This window comes from Brachyhypopomus gauderio, unplaced genomic scaffold (genome assembly GCF_052324685.1).
Source record: "Brachyhypopomus gauderio isolate BG-103 unplaced genomic scaffold, BGAUD_0.2 sc97, whole genome shotgun sequence".
Lineage (NCBI taxonomy): Eukaryota > Metazoa > Chordata > Actinopteri > Gymnotiformes > Hypopomidae > Brachyhypopomus > Brachyhypopomus gauderio.
Window position 1 is genome coordinate 50,369 of NW_027506918.1, and position 17,132 is coordinate 67,500.

The 17,132-nt window shown below is 46.7% G+C and overlaps 1 protein-coding gene across 1 annotated transcript in view; it reads right to left on the reverse strand.

The window, feature by feature from the left end:
- LOC143496586 (uncharacterized) overlaps positions 1–17,132 on the reverse strand; it is a 105,703-nt gene that overhangs the window by 46,499 nt on the left and 42,072 nt on the right. The window contains 9 exon segments of the mRNA XM_076992761.1: positions 2,690–2,734; positions 3,017–3,070; positions 5,799–5,843; positions 8,436–8,489; positions 9,717–9,761; positions 10,430–10,483; positions 10,934–10,978; positions 13,551–13,604; positions 14,148–14,201. Coding sequence (XP_076848876.1) covers positions 2,690–2,734; positions 3,017–3,070; positions 5,799–5,843; positions 8,436–8,489; positions 9,717–9,761; positions 10,430–10,483; positions 10,934–10,978; positions 13,551–13,604; positions 14,148–14,201 — 450 coding nt within the window.

Below are 17,132 nucleotides of genomic sequence, written 5' to 3' on the forward strand. Positions count from 1 at the left end.
GGGGAGGGGGTGAGCGGGAGGCCCCAGCCGTCTTCCTGGACAAAGACGTGTCTCACGCACTATACAAAACCACTGAGTCTCTCAGCAGATGGCATGAGACAAACCTGATGAGGCTCCAGAAAGAAGGAAAGAACAGAGCCAGCAGTGTAACACAAACACAAACACGTCCAGAAAGAAGGAAAGGACAGAGCCAGCAGTGTAACACAAACACAAACACGTCCAGAAAGTGGCTTGATTCAACTTGTACCGGAGGACAATAGCCAGAGTGCAAAGATGTGTTGTGGCTGTTATTCTTTCTACCCGGAGCTCAAGTAACACTTCCTGACGCTTCCTGACAAGACGAGAAATGGGTTCGGACAAACCTGCAGGGCCGCGTAGCTTCCATCATGATGACACAGCTCTTACATGCTGCACCGTGCTGATGGGAATCAGAGGTTCGAGCAGCAGTTGTGTCATGCGCCGTCTTAGTCTGGCCAGCGTCAAACCACCATCCAAAGCTGTCAGTGAAAGACGAGTCTCCACTGAAGTCTTTGTCCATAGTTTTTACTAGTGGAAACCTTTCATGTCCATGCCACTTACTCATCAGAGGTCTTCACTGCCTCCTACGGTTTATACTTCGACACAAATGCCAACAAATAAAGTTAGCAGACTGAATACATGGTGGGATTAGCCAGTCACAGTTTCCATGGTGATCAGACACAGCCTTCACCTCTAAGGGATTTGGGCCACTTTCGACAATTGAATTAGCAAGTGTGATGCATCTTGGAAACATCTGAGGATAACGAGCCCATAATTAAAAGAGTCTGAGGACCTCTAAACTTCACCAGAAGGAAACAAAAGACCATGCGCTCTGCTCCAAAATGGTGGGCTTTGAGGAGCCAGCCCCCCCAGAGCAACAAAGTGACTCCATCTGTTGAAAATGCCATTGAACTATACATCTGAGTCTCATCATAAAGTGACATTTCAAGCTCTGTTGCCAGTCAACAAAAAAGGAAATCCGGTCAGTTTTAAAATCATGTGATAGCCCGTGATCTTTATAACACTTGAACCCAAGATCGTTTGGACTGGAAGTAATCCAGTGTCATAAAACATGCCTGTTGCCCAAAATGCCTGAGTGGCTCATAAACTACAGTAAACTAAAGTATACATTTACTTTACATTTACTTTACATTTAGAAGACGCTCTTATGCAGAGCGACTTACAAAGTGCTTTGCATCTGTTCACAGAATATATCCTAGATAGTAGCACAGATACGCCATAATTCAAGATTCCCTTGAGCAAAGCTACTTCTAAACTACAGGAACCAATGCCAATGGCTAGTATTTCAATTTAAGCAGGCTCATTTAAACAGGAATGAAAACTTATACCAAGAAGCTCAAATGACCATAGACAGATAAACATATAATTTGAGAACAAGGACAACAAGCATTATCTGCTGAGTTAGTGCTGATTTAAGAACTCAACAAATCAGTTTACGTCTGAATATCAGTTTACCAAACTCATCTACGTCCCTCCCGTGCTACTCAGTCCTTCTGTTTCCCGCCACTCCAGACGACTGTGTGTTTGCTTCAGCTGCAGAACGTTCAGCCCGTCTCTCTCCCCCCTGTCTCTCCCCGTCTCTCTCTCCCGTCTCTCTCTCCCGTCTCTCTTCTGTTTCTCCCCTGTCTCTCTTTCCTGTCTCTCTCCTGTCTCTCTCCCGTCTCTCCCGGTTCTCTCTCCTGTCTCTCTCTCCCGTCTCTCTCTCCCGTCTCTCTTCTGTTTCTCCCCTGTCTCTCTTTCCTGTCTCTCTCCTGTCTCTCTCCCGTCTCTCCCGGTTCTCTCTCCTGTCTCTCTCCCGTTTCTCTCCCGTCTCTCTTCTGTTTCTCCCCTGTCTCTCTTTTCTGTCTCTCTCCTGTCTCTCTCCCGTTTCTCTCCCGTCTCTCTCTCCCGTCTCTCTTTACTGTCTCTCTCTCTCTCCCGTCTCTCTCTCCCGTCTCTCTTCTGTTTCTCCCGTCTCTTTCCCGTCTCTCTCCCGTCTCTCTCCCGTCTCTCTCTCCTGTCTCTCTTCTGTTTCTCCCCTGTCTCTCTTTTCTGTCTCTCTCCCGTCTCTCTCCTGTCTCTCTCCTGTCTCTCTCCTGTCTCTCTCCTGTCTCTCCCGAGCTTGCATGAATTAAACGCTCCTAATCAGCTCTTGGCAGGCAGGCAGGGCAGTACTGCTGCATCAGCAGGGCAGCACAGGGAGAGGGAACGCCCGCTCAGAGACAAATCACCCCAGAACTCCAGTCCAACTGCTCCCTTGGTGTGGGATGCGGATGGCAATTTGTATGAGCAGAGATGACAAGACATCAGCTTCACGGTCTCTAAGCGTGACGAACACAAACGGGACGAACACAGAGGCTCCACGCTGCTGCGGGAGGACCCAGCCAAGGCCAGCTTAATCCTCATGAAAGCTTTTTCCTCCATGCTTTCCAGAGAGTGAAACTTGGCAGGGAGCTCCTGAGCTAGGAGCTGGGTGAATCTAGGACCTGGGGGGAGCCCGCGTGCGCCGCCCAGAGGCAAGGCCCTCATGAAGAGCAGTTCCTCATTTTGAGTGTCATGATTGATCTATGAGGAATCTTATGCATCTGGAGTGGGTGAAGAAGAAGGATTCAGCATTTTCCAATTCTCAGCACTCTGAATGTTTGCTCTGCGTTTGTCTGACGATACTCACTCTGAGCCCAGGAAATCCACCTATGCCAGTTCCTCCAACAGGTCCCTGTGAACAACACACACACAAATAAGCAGTTACTTGTGCATTAGTAGCGTTGGACTGTATTTTAACAACTCACAGGTAAAATAAATACACTTTTAAGCTTTAACACAGAACTGAGTTATCTGCCTATTTCATAGCCAGCGGACTACAGATAGATTCTCAGACACTTCTTCTTCAGTGCATTTGTAATGTGAGCTGACCAACATGCATCCTGGGGGATGTAGTGTTCTAGATGTTGAAACGTGCAGCGGTTTGTGGAAGATGTTGTAAAGTGTTCAGACTCACCTCTTTCCCATCAGGGCCAGGGGGACCTCTCTCCCCCACTTCACCAAGAACTCCCTAAGAAATCACACAAAACAAACCTTAACACAAACAAGAAGGAAAAGAAGAAATATCCCACAGGAGTGTAACAACCTTCAGCTGAAATGAAGTGTACCGTGTGAAATACTGATCTCTCATGATCCAAAAACCTGTTCTGGGCTGATTTGTTTTGCTATCAACTGATCTCGATTGATTTGTCTCTTATTAGATATGCTACAGTTATGCTGCCCAAGAACAGTTATTCATTATTATCTATAAACTTCAATTCTGAGTGCCTCACTAAAATACACTCATTTTTAAAGTTTACATCCAAGTTGGCCATTTATCACACCTTTTCTTTCCTTTCCTTTCCTTTCTAGCCTTTCCTTTCTAGTCAGTGACACAGGTAACGTGTCACATTTTATATATGTAACCAGTGACACAGGTAACGTGTCACAGTTGATATATGTAACCAGTGACACAGGTAACGTGTCACAGTTGATATATGTAACCAGTGACACAGGTAACGTGTCACAGTTGATATACGTAACAAGTGACACAGATAACGTGTCACAGTTGATATACGTAACCAGTGACACAGGTAACGTGTCACAATTGATATATGTAACCAGTGACACAGGTAACGTGTCACAGTTGATATACGTAACAAGTGACACAGGTAACGTGTCACAATTGATATATGTAACCAGTGACACAGGTAACGTGTCACAGTTGATATACGTAACAAGTGACACAGGTAACGTGTCACAATTGATATATGTAACCAGTGACACAGGTAACGTGTCACAGTTGATATACGTAACCAGTGACACAGGTAACGTGTCACAGTTGATATAACAGTTGATACGTAACCAGTGACACAGGTAACGTGTCACAGTTGATATACGTAACAAGTGACACAGGTAACGTGTCACAGTTCATATACGTAACCAGTGACACAGGTAACGTGTCACAGTTGATATACATAACCAGTGACACAGGTAACGTGTCACAGTTGATATACATAACCAGTGACACAGGTAACGTGTCACAGTTGATATGTAACCAGTGACACAGGTAACGTGTCACAGTTGATATACGTAACAAGTGACACAGGTAACGTGTCACAGTTGATATATGTAACCAGTGACACAGGTAACGTGTCACAGATGATATACGTAACAAGTGACACAGGTAACATGTCACAGTTGATATACGTAACCAGTGACACAGGTAACGTGTCACAGTTGATATACGTAACCAGTGACACAGGTAACGTGTCACAGTTGATATATACGTAACCAGTTACACAGGTGACGTGTCACAGTTGATATATACGTAACAAGTGACACAGGTAACGTGTCACAGTTGATATACGTAACCAGTGACACAGGTAACGTGTCACAGTTGATATACGTAACCAGGGACACAGGTAATGTGTCACAGTTGATATATACGTGACAAGTGACACAGGTAACGTGTCACAGTTGATATATGTAACCAGTGACACAGGTAACGTGTCACAGTTGATATACGTAACCAGTGACACAGGTAACGTGTCACAGTTGATATACGTAACCAGGGACACAGGTAACGTGTCACAGTTGCTATACGTAACCAGGGACACAGGTAATGTGTCACAAGTGTGTCACACCCCCACCTACCAGCCCTGCACCCAACTTGCACACGTCTGTGGTGCCCCGCCCTGCTGCCCCGCCCTGCTGCCACTCTGACCTGCTGCCACTCTGACCTGCTGCCACTCTGACCTGCTGGGCTTGGTTACACAGCCCACCTGTCTGAAATGACCACTCTTCCACCATGGTTAGCATGGCTTCCTCTGACATCATGAGAGAGTTTATAACAAAATAGTCCTGGACAGTCTTCAAAGTAGCAATGAGCACGTGAGCATGATGCTCTGTTAAAAACTGGATGAACAGATGCCAAGCAGTGTGGAGGGCAGAAACCAGAACTCCATCCGTGAAATGGGAAAAGGAATGTACAATTATACCCACAAGTCTGTCTGTCCTAGCAACTGCAGGCTACAGACGAACTAGCATTGTCAAATGGTTTCGTAAGCATCCAGCACTATTGTTTGCTAAATCAGGCAAGCAGTCTTTAACTTTACCCTATAAAAGGAACAAACAAGGGTTGTTAATTATTCTTGTCTGTCCAGACATGGTTTTCCATGTTTTCCCGATGCGACAGAGACGTTCCAGCTTAACTCATTGTCACAAGACTGCTGCGTGTTTGCAGGGTGTGTAAGGTTTGTGGGAGGTGTAGTTCTCTTAGGGCATAGTGACAGCCCATCTGATTAATGCCATAACAGATGGACAGATTCTTCCCCCTCCCTCCCATGGGTAACCCCCCCCAGTCTCTCCCCTCTCTGCAGGCAATACACATCAGTCTGTAAGATGTAGCTTGACCCCCACTACAACTCGAGTCCTACCAAAGCACCGCCCCCCTGGGGGCAGCAGGGGGGAGAGAGCGGGGGAGTGGGGGGAGAGGGCGGCGTCGTGGGGGGGGGGGTGCCTGCGGTCCCCAGTGATACTCCGTGAGCTCAAGCCACAGGTGTACAGGAAGCACCATTGCAGCACCTTTCCACACCCCCAGATCAGCAGCTTCATCGCGTTCAGTCACCGTGACGAACCGCTCTGTCTGGAAACCCACGGAGGCCCGGAGGAGGGGTGGGGGATCTGATATGGACCGGATTTGAACCCTCTGAGCGTTCTCAAGGGCTCTGAAGAGTTGTCAAGGGCTCCTGGCTTACCTGTCTGCCTTTGGGGCCTTTATTTCCCACAGGGCCTGGAATCCCCTGTGAAGCAAATCACAGATACAAAATGAGGAAATTCAGCATTTTTCTGGTTCATGCAGTCACCGCGTAGAATTGACATGTCTGATCGTTTGCTGTCTTTAGGATGAGTGAGATTAAGTTTCTCGAAGGCTCCATGGATCACAGAGCCGCACACACAGAGATTTCCACAAACACGTCGTCTCCCTTTGCGTGTGTGCTAGTAATCGCGCCTGTGCATCGCACAGTAAACTTTGCTAGTAAAACTGAAGCAGATGGACCTGCTGAGACAAACAATAAATAAACAAGAGTAAAACATGACCGAAATGACAAAAAAATTACAGAAGTTGGGAAAATGAGTTTGACTGTGATAATATATCATAATATATCATCACTGAAATAAAACAGCCTCAAACAATGACTAATTTCCTCAGAAAAGTGCCAGAAACCACAAGACGTGACTGCTCTGAAAGGAACCATCTATATATCACATGAGCGTGTGGACACACCTACTCTGGGTTCACTTTGACTATTATCTACATTTTTCAAAAGCAGGAAAGTAAAATAACACAGGTGATCAGGACGTGGTAAATAACACACAGGTGATCAGGGCGTGGTAAATAAATAACAGGTGATCAACGCATGGCAAATAACACACAGGTGATCAACTCGTGGCAAATAACAGGTGATCAGGGTGTGGTACATAACACAGGTGATCAGGGTGTGGTACATAACACACAGGTGATCAGGGTGTGGTAAATAACACACAGGTGATCAGGGCGTGGTAAATAACACACAGGTGATCAGGGTGTGGTACATAACACAGGTGATCAGGGTGTGGTAAATAACACACAGGTGATCAGGGTGTGGTACATAACACAGGTGATCAGGGTGTGGTACATAACACACAGGTGATCAGGGCGTGGTAAATAACACAGGTGATCAACGCGTGGTAAATAACACAGGTGATCAGGGTGTGGTAAATAACACACAGGTGATCAGGGCGTGGTACATAACACAGGTGATCAACGCGTGGTAAATAACACACAGGTGACCAGGGCATGGTACATAACACAGGTGATCAGGGTGTGGTAAATAACACACAGGTGATCAGGGTGTGGTAAATAACACACAGGTGATCAGGACGTGGTAAATAACACAGGTGATCAGGGTGTGGTAAATAACACACAGGTGATCAGGGTGTGGTAAATAACACAGGTGATCAGGGCGTGGTACATAACACAGGTGATCAGGGTGTGGTAAATAACACACAGGTGATCAGGGCATGATAAATAACACTGTTGATTAACGCGTGGTAAATAACACACAGGTGATCAGGGTGTGGTACATAACACGGGTGATCAGGGTGTGGTAAATAACACACAGGTGATCAGGACGTGGTAAATAACACAGGTGATCAGGGTGTGGTAAATAACACACAGGTGATCAGGGTGTGGTAAATAACACTGTTGATTAACGCGTGGTAAATAACACACGGGTGATCAGGGTGTGGTACATAACACAGGTGATCAGGGTGTGGTAAATAACACACAGGTGATCAGGGTGTGGTAAATAACACGGGTGATCAGGGTGTGGTACATAACACAGGTGATCAGGGTGTGGTACATAACACAGGTGATCAGGGTGTGGTACATAACACAGGTGATCAGGGTGTGGTAAATAACACACAGGTGATCAGGGTGTGGTACATAACACAGGTGATCAGGGTGTGGTACATAACACAGGTGATCAGGGTGTGGTACATAACACACAGGTGATCAGGGTGTGGTACATAACACAGGTGATCAGGGTGTGGTAAATAACACAGGTGATCAGGGTGTGGTAAATAACACAGGTGATCAGGGTGTGGTACATAACACACAGGTGATCAGGGTGTGGTACATAACACAGGTGATCAGGGTGTGGTACATAACACAGGTGATCAGGGTGTGGTACATAACACACAGGTGATCAGGGTGTGGTAAATAACACACAGGTGATCAGGGTGTGGTACATAACACACAGGTGATCAGGGTGTGGGTAGGAGAGGAACAGAAGCTCTGATCTGCTGTGTGTGCATCTAAAGTTGTGTGTGCGTGTGTGTTTTGAAAAAGGTATTTGTCTTAAGCATAATTCATTAGATTAAACTTGTGTCAGGTGTCAGTGATCAACATATCATGATCAACATATGTTGGATTCAAAACATAAAGGAAAGCAGGTAACCATCAGTGTAGCTAACCATAATTGTAGTTACCCTTCAGTGTAGTTATCATTCAGACTATTAAACTGGCTTGTTGTTTACAGATCTGAAGTCCAGAAGAGCAGAAGCCAGCTAAGCGACTCTGGCGTGCCCTTTCACCCTTGACCTTTACCCCATTAATGCGTGATCTCTGCACACTCTCCAGGCATCATCACTGGGTCCTCACGTGCACATCTCTATCATTAAGGTAAACTCTGGGATTTACAGCCACTCAGATTCCTTTGAGCCTGATGTAAATTACAGGTAAGGCACGCCACTACCCCATAATCACCACGATTTGACCTGCCACTCAACGCCCAGACCCGCCCAGCGCCTGACTCGTGCGGTGTTGGAGTGAGACAGGATGTGCGACTCACTCTCTCGCCCTCTGGTCCTGGTGGTCCTGCCACGCCCGGGGGTCCGATGAAACCCTGCCACAGAGGAGGATACCAAGTGTTAACTGATAGAACCCCAGAGAGCCAGAGAAACGCCTCCCTAGTGAAAGAAAGCCAGCTTCACGTCCATACAACACATCAGTGTGCTATGTATAGCAGAGTCACATGTAATGTTTTGCATTATATGAACTATAACATTTATGGCTACTTCCATCTTCAACTAGCTTCTGATCTGACAGCTGAGATGAATTAAGTCGCACACAGCGCGTGCACATTACTGGAAAATTCTCTGCAGCTTAGAAGTTCCAGAGGGCTTCTGGGATATGAACCCGAGTTGCTGGGAGAGGGTAAACGTATTAAGAGGCACTTCCTGACAAAATACTTTACGACATATGTGAAATCTAGTCTGTACACATGTATGTGATTTTGAAACTGTATTCTGCCAGTTTTCAAAAAAAGAAAAAGAAAAAAAAGCACTAATAATTCTGCATTTTCTTTTCTGTGATGTGCAGTCTGGACAGAGAGAAAGAGCGTGGGAGAGTGACTGCGTGGGAGAGACAGACTGCGTGGGAGAGACAGACTGCGTGAAAGAGAGAGCAGCTACCTGAAAGGAAGAGACACATTATAGGTCTGCCTTCTTCTGAAGTGGAATAATGCACAAAAGCAAAGATAAATTAAAACCATCTTAACGGTTCACTCACTCCATCTCTTTTTCTCCCTCACTTGTCTCCCTCTCTCCATCTCTCTTTCTCTCCATCTCTAAAACTTGGCCTCTAATTCCCTTTCTCTATCTCTTTCTCTCTCCCTCTCTCTACCCCTCTCTACTCATCCTCTCTCTGTGCATTCTGTGCAGACAGTTCTGGTCCAGAAGCTATAAATGTCCATGATTACACCCTGCTGAGATGCACCCGTGAATATTTTAAGTTGACAGAGATGCTCTGTTAAAATCCCTTTTCCACACAGTTCAGTTGATGGTAATCTACTAGCATGAGAAATTACTGAATAATTATAAGATGTAAGTTATGCAAGATCAACGTGTTGCCTGTTGGTCTCAGTAATTCTGCTTTGACCACTGTTCTCCATAGCCCTCTCACTCTCGTGTTAATCTTATTTTATGAGGAATCCCTTTAGAACCACAGCTCCCAGAATCCCTTCAAAACACAACACCTCCCTGAAATGTATAAATCCTGTTAGGAGAGACGTTTCACACTGACAGCAGCAGAGACAGGTGTGGGAAGAGTGAAGTTGTGCTTTGGTGCTTACGATGAGACCTTTAGGGCCAGGATTTCCCTCCGGACCTGCTAACCCCTACAAAAGAACATGTATCAGCATATATATGAACACACACAAATACACACCAAACGTGCAGCAGATACAAGCATCTACCAGTCAATTTCAACTCAAAAATGCACCACAATGAGAATTCTTATGCTCTTTGAAGGACTGAGGCTCCTTTCTAGTGAGGATGCAACAAGCCCTCAGACTGCGAGGTGTGGAGGTGTGGAAGAGTGTGTGTGTGTGATTGCTGGCTTTGTTACAGAATGCAGCTGCTCAGAGAGCCTCAGTTTCATCTTACGCCAGCAGGGGAGGACAACCCCCCCCCCCCCTTTTTTTAAATTGTATTTCATACAATTAAAGAAAACTTAAAGGTTAAAATCATAAAACCCCAGCAAAAGGCTCCCCACTGAAATAAAAGTTCTGCAGAAGGTTACATTGTCTGCTGTAAGTCTTGAAGCCTTCTGGCTGTCACTTTTGTAATAACCTAAAAATAAAAGCATTTTTTAGCATATTAGTTCCTGAACCCAGATGTTTGTAACCGTTTTGCTCATTTTCCCCTTTGGAATCATAGTGCAGGTGATACTCATTTGCTATATTTAAGGATTATACTTCAGATTCCTTTACTTGACACACAAGGCTCTTTCACAGGTGGAATTCTGGGTAATAGTTTTTTCTTTAGTGGCTCATTGTCACTGCACCTGCCTGCCAGGGTAACCTGCTGCCCCGCCCATGCCCGGCAACCCTGGCACGCCCTGGGGAGGAAAGAGAGAGAGAGGGAGAGAGAGAGAGAGAGAGAGAGAGAGAGATAGAGAGGGAGAGAGAGAGAGAATCATGAGAATTGGACCAAGCTAGCAGAGGAATAAAACATCTATTGTTCTGGACGGTGCCCTGATTCGTGGGCCCCAAGTGCTGCCCACTGACCCTCCCTGCCTTACCACCCCCACCCTCCCTCACCCCCACCCTCCTCACCCCCACCCCCCTGGCTCTCCTCCATCCCCACTTGGCTAGGACCCAGGCTGCAGCCATTCACTCCTGAATGAGCCAGACTGCATCTTGCTCCATGGGCAAGTAAAACCAGCTTGGCTGCCGAACACAATATTGGGTTCTGGAGCCCTCTGGGTCTTTACTAGCCCCCGGGGTATAGGGTGCCCACCTGGGCCAATGTGCTGGGGGTTAGGGTTATACCTGCTGGTTGCTCATACCTGTTCTCCTGGAGGACCTGCTGGACCTGTGTAGCCTTTGGGACCCTGCAGGTAAGACAGAAGAAAATTAAATCATAACAGGGTCTCTCTTCCCAACAGGGTCTCTCTCCTCCAACAGGGTTACTCTCCTCCAACAGGGTCACTCTCCCCCAACAGGGTCACTCTCCTCCAACACGGTCACTCTCCTCCAACAGGGTCACTCTCCTCCAACAGGGTCTCTCTCCCCCAACAGGGTCTCTCTCCTCCAACAGGGTCACTCTCCTCCAACAGGGTCTCTGTCCCCCAACAGGGTCTCTGTCCCCCAACAGGGTCTCTCTCCTCCAACAGGGTCACTCTCCTCCAACAGGGTCTCTCTCCCCCAACAGGGTCTCTCTCCTCCAACAGGGTCACTCTCCTCCAACAGGGTCTCTGTCCCCCAACAGGGTCACTCTCCCCCAACAGGGTCTCTGTCCCCCAACAGGGTCTCTGTCCCCCAACAGAGTCTCTCTCCTCCAACAGGGTCTCTCTCCTCCAACAGGGTCTCTGTCCCCCAACAGGGTCACTCTCCCCCAACAGGGTCTCTGTCCCCCAACAGGGTCTCTGTCCCCCAACAGGGTCTCTCTCCTCCAACAGGGTCTCTCTCCTCCAACAGGGTCTCTGTCCCCCAACAGGGTTACTCTCCCCAACACAGAAAAGCGGAGCAATCTCATTCCTTTTGTTTGTGCTAATTTCCCAGTTCAACCACATATTGGGGGGGGGATTTCATTGCCACAGCCACCCCACACTCTCCACCTCCGTTAGATAAAGAACTCTCAGACCCGTCAAAACCTTTCAATTCTTTCCCCTCCAGACGGCGAGAACTAGCTTTATCCATGAGAGACACAACAACTACATCCTTGAGGGTCACTCGAACAGCGCCGAAATTCCACCTCATTCTCAGTTTTTAGGTTCTTCTTTCATTTTGGCTGGTATCTATCAAAATGTCAAAAACATCTGCCTCTTTTTCTGTAATCTCCCACAAAGCTTTGCCAAAACAAAAAGCAAAAACCAAGAATACTGAGCGGTGGTAATTATGTGTGCTAGCCAGCAGGGGTCGCTGTGCTTTGAAATGAGGGCTATGGAGTTTGAAGCACTGAACAAAGGGTTGGAAACTTCTGGACTCATCTCCCAGGTCTCAACAAGATGGCGCTGTAGCAAGGGGTCAGAGGTCAGAGTGATTTACGCCCCCATCCTGAGTGAGGCTTGCAGGAGTTTTGCTGATCAAGGTCATCTTGGAACGGGGGTGGGGGGGGGGGGGGGGGGGGGGGGGGGGGGGGGGGGGGGGGGGGGGTTCATTATTACGTGCTCACCACCTGTGTGCCTAATGGCACATAACCACAGTGTTTAACCTCGCATTTAAGACCAAGTGACGTCTTACTTTAAGATCCACGGTTGTGAGTCAGGTCTATAAAAAGGGTCGTCTACCATGGCTAATACATCTGCTGTAGTATTTATCCCAGACAATAAGGGGGAGATACATGGATCAGATCAGCAGATCGTTATATTGTGCCGCATGTTGCATCAGAACTGGATGATGAAAGCTGGGTTGGAAAATATGGATCCATTTCTGTTTGGAGCCAAAGTGGTGAAAGAGTGTTGTGGACTACAGAACTGAACGTTCTGTATAGCAGGCGTAGTAGTAGTGTAGTGGATGGTGTTGTTCATCTGTCTCCTCGATTCTCCATGATTCAGACATGGAGAGGTGGTGGTACAGGAGGTTAACAGATACGTGCACCCTGCACTCATTCCTGTCCTACTGCAGAGCGCCATCACCAGGTCCAGAGAGAGCTGTAATCTTCCCGGCTTCTGCAAAAACTTCAAAACCGCCAAAAGCTGCCTGGGAAAATTCAACCCAGCAATCCCGAGGAAGCAGGACTAACACCTTGAATTAGGGCTCATCCCCCCCACAAAAGGAAAAGCAGATTTTTTTGCTGAGTCACCATGCATAAGGATCATAGCTGAAGAGACGTGTTTAGGGTTCTTCTCGAAAAGGAACTTTTTTTTTAAATCATCAGAGAGATCATATAACTTTCAGAGACATATTATTTCATATTATTATGATGTTACTGTAATTGTCACTTAAAAAAATCACACAGCCAGGAGCAGGTGGTTGTTCACACTTGCATGAAGGCTGCACCTCGAGCAAGGTCACCCAAACGCACACCCACGCTTCAGGCACTTTTTCTCTAAAAGACGACCTATGACCTTGTGGGGCACGTGGGCTGTATGCAAGGGTGATTTGCACCCCCACCCCCCTCCACCCGGGGCCCATGAGGTGGAGAATACACACTCTCTACACTCTCCAGCAGTCCGACACCACACACTCTACAGCGGTCTGACACCACACACTCTCCAGCGGTCCGACACCACACACTCTCCAGCGTTCCGATACCACACACTCTCCAGCGGTCCGATACCACACACTCTCCAGCGGTCCGATACCACACACTCTCCAGAACTAGAAGCACCATCTTCTAGAGCGCACCCACCATGGGTGGGCCACACCCGACCCTGTGAAATCTGTCACACCTCATAAAAAAGCCGCATAAACAAGGAATTAAACGAGTTCCCGTGCACAACGTCAAGGGGATCAACTTACCGGTGGTCCTACGAAACCTCTGGGGCCTTGCTGACCAGGACGGCCTTTCTCACCCTAACAGGAGAGGAGGAAGAGGTGAGCATTAGGAGGGTCAATCTTCATAGACAGTCATCTGCATCACACGGCTAGGGTACCGTGTGTCATCTGTATAACACAGCTAGGCTACCGGGTGTCATCTGTGTAACACAGCTAGGCTACCGTGTGTCATCTGTGTAACACAGCTAGGGTACCGTGTGTCATCTGTGTAACACAGGCTAGGCTACCGTGTGTCATCTGTGTAACACAGCTAGGGTACCGTGTGTCATCTGTGTAACACAGGCTAGGCTAACATGAGAGAGTTGAAACAAGAATTGAACAGAAGAAAGAAAGAACCATTAGAGGAAGAAAAAGACAGCCGAGTTCAGGGGGTGGAGTTAAGGTGGAGTTAAAGAACTTAATGCATTCTGCATCAAAACATTCAATTCAACACACTCAAACTATAGCAAACTTTCCACGCAGTTCAATAATGAGATCCAACAGACGAGCAGCTAGGAACAGCATTACTAAAAGTAAAGAAACTGGGTTAAATTTAGAGATTTTTATTTTTATTTTTTTTACCTTTTCTCCTTTTGGTGCCTGACCTGGGGACAGTCCGGGATCCCCCTTTGCGCCCTAAGTGAAAAATTGCAAAGTTACAAGGATGACTATAACTGACTGTTGCAGTCATGGCAACTCATAGATTAACTACCAATGTGACAGCAGCTATGAGTGATGTCACACACACACACGGGTGCGAGGGGGTGGAGTTTTAACTTTTAACCTCTGCTCATGCTTCAGAGTGAACATACTATTTCCTTTCAGCAACAGCTGCCACAAGATGAATTTGCCAACAGGACCGAGGGAGAAGTTTTCACCAGGGGTCAAGTTTCCTCTGGACTATAAATCAAATCTGGGTACTGACCAACTGGGTGGTTTTGCTAACAGCATCATTGGCTTGAACCAAATGTAATCCGACAGCACCAGGAAGACAGTGCTGATGTGATACCTGCTGTATATAGGCTGGTCTGTACTGTAAGCACAGCTCAGCAGAGAGAGAGAGAGAGAGAACCTCTTAACAGGCCACACCTGATGGTTCACAACTGCTAAAATATGATGATGTGTCATGCTAAAAACACCAAGCTAAAAAAAAAGATGATGTTTGACATCAAAGCATGACACTCAGATCTAGAGACAGACACGTTCTGTTCATGGCGTTCACACAAGTCTGGTATTATCTCTCATTGCGATTCCTGCAACACTGACAAGTCCAGACGAACCTCGATGACATTATATAAACTGCTTTAGTTAGGGCCTCAACAAGTTTCTACTGACTCCTGAACCCCAGTCTGTAGATACTGAAGGGACAGGTCCATGGGCAGGTCTGTATACTTTCTTGGTCGAAATTAATGTTAGCAGCCCGAGGACCAGATGGGAACTTCTATAATGTCCCAGGAATGTCTTCATAACACCCTGCATTGTAAATTTTCACAACCATCATTTGTAGATTTAACGTCCCTGCACAGACATGTGCTCATGTACACACACACACACACACACACACACACACACACACATACACATACACACACACACACACACACACACACACCTCTGGATATGGCCAGAGAAGAAGTGTGAATCATCACAGAACCGCAGCTGCAGGGGTAAAGGTCCCCCATATTTCCAGTGGCTCTGACAGGTTCCCAGTGTGGGTGCCCTTGGGTGAAGAGCACACCCCAAACACAACTGCCCACTCGTATGAGCACACACCACACACTCCCCAGAGTCCCACTAATACATCTCCTCCACACACTCTCCGGAGTCCCACTAATACATCTCCTCCACACACAATACCCAATTCACTTCACCTCCCACACTAACTCGTGTTTCGACTCCACTGTCAGGGCAGAGGAACAGTTTACGCCTGCTAACACACTTGGGCTTGTATTTATTTATTTATTTATTTACTTGGTCAAGGCAAGATCACAAGAGCCTCACTATCCTGCTCCTCCGTCCAGACGCCTGGGGTGGTGCAGACACCCCGTCCCAGACAAGCCCCACGGAGCTGTGGGGAAGGCTGTGCTAACGATCACACGGCCAACACATCACGACCCACAGACATTAACCACTAACGAGCGGTTGGTCTTCCTGTCCTCCTTAATTAAACCAGCTGGCTGCCAGATCTGGCGTCCAGTAAAAGCTCTCTAGAAATGGCACAGTGCAGTGTGGACATCACTTATCCCACTGATCCAGGATCAGGTATCCCCTCCTTCACACATCCATATTCCCTGGGTAATAAAAGGCTTGGACTGAGCCTAGTTCAGTAGTCTAATTGAATTAGGGTGAGATCATCTGAAACAACTTCACAAACGGGACTGTAAGAGCCTGAACGTTTACCCTGCTGTAGGAGAGCGTTATGTTACACATGAGTTTCGTGCCAGTTTTGCCAAGATACGACATGATTTCAACACATGTTCTGATACTTAATTAGGCAGTAGATGTTTAATCAATAACCCAACAGCCTGTAAAGCAACCTATAGATGCACACACTCTTTAATTATGTCCCATAATGCCACAGTAAACAAACCTAATCAAATACAGGCAACCTGTGAACATCTGCTGACACCATGTTGTTCCAAGTGGAAAATAAATGGTGGAGCTTTGCCTCCAGGCTAAGCAGTGTGTGTGTGTGTGTGTGTGTGTGTGTGTGTGTGTGTGTGTGTGTGTGTGTGTATGTGTATGTGTGTGTGTGTGTGTGTGTGTGTGTGTGTGTGTGTGTGTGTATGTATGTGTGTGTGTGTGTGTGTGTGTGTGTGTATGTATGTGTGTGTGTGTGTGTGTGTGTGTGTGTGTGTGTGTGTGTGTGTGTGTGTGTATGTGTGTGTGTGTATGTGTGTGTGTATGTGTGTGTGTGTGTGTGTGTGTGTGTGTGTGTGTGTGTGTGTGTGTGTGTGTGTGTGTGTGTGTGTATGTGTGTGTGTGTGTGTCCACTGGGTGAAAGGAGCCAACAAATGTATGAATCTGCCATTCATCACGTTGCTCCTTTAAGACGATAGACCAGCATAGATCATGCAGCGGACTTGAACACACGCACGCACGCACGCACGCACGCACACGCACACACGCGCACACACAAATATATATATATATACGCACACACACGCATACATATATATACGCACACACACGCATACACGCACACACATGCACATAGTATGGCATATGATATGACATAGATTTTATATATATATATATATATATATATATATATATATATATATATATATATATATATATATATATATATATATATAGCAATAATCAGAACAGTGTTGTGTGTATCCCTATAGTATGGGTGTAGCTTCTGTGTATATCTGTAGTATGGGTGTAGCTTCTGTGTATATCTGTAGTATGAGTGTAGGTTCTGTGTGAATGTATATCTGTAGTATGGGTGTAGGTTCTGTGTGAATGTATATCTGTAGTATTAGTGTAGGTTCTGTGTGAATGTATATCTGTAGTATGGGTGTAGGTTCTGTGTGAATGTATATCTGTAGTATGGGTGTA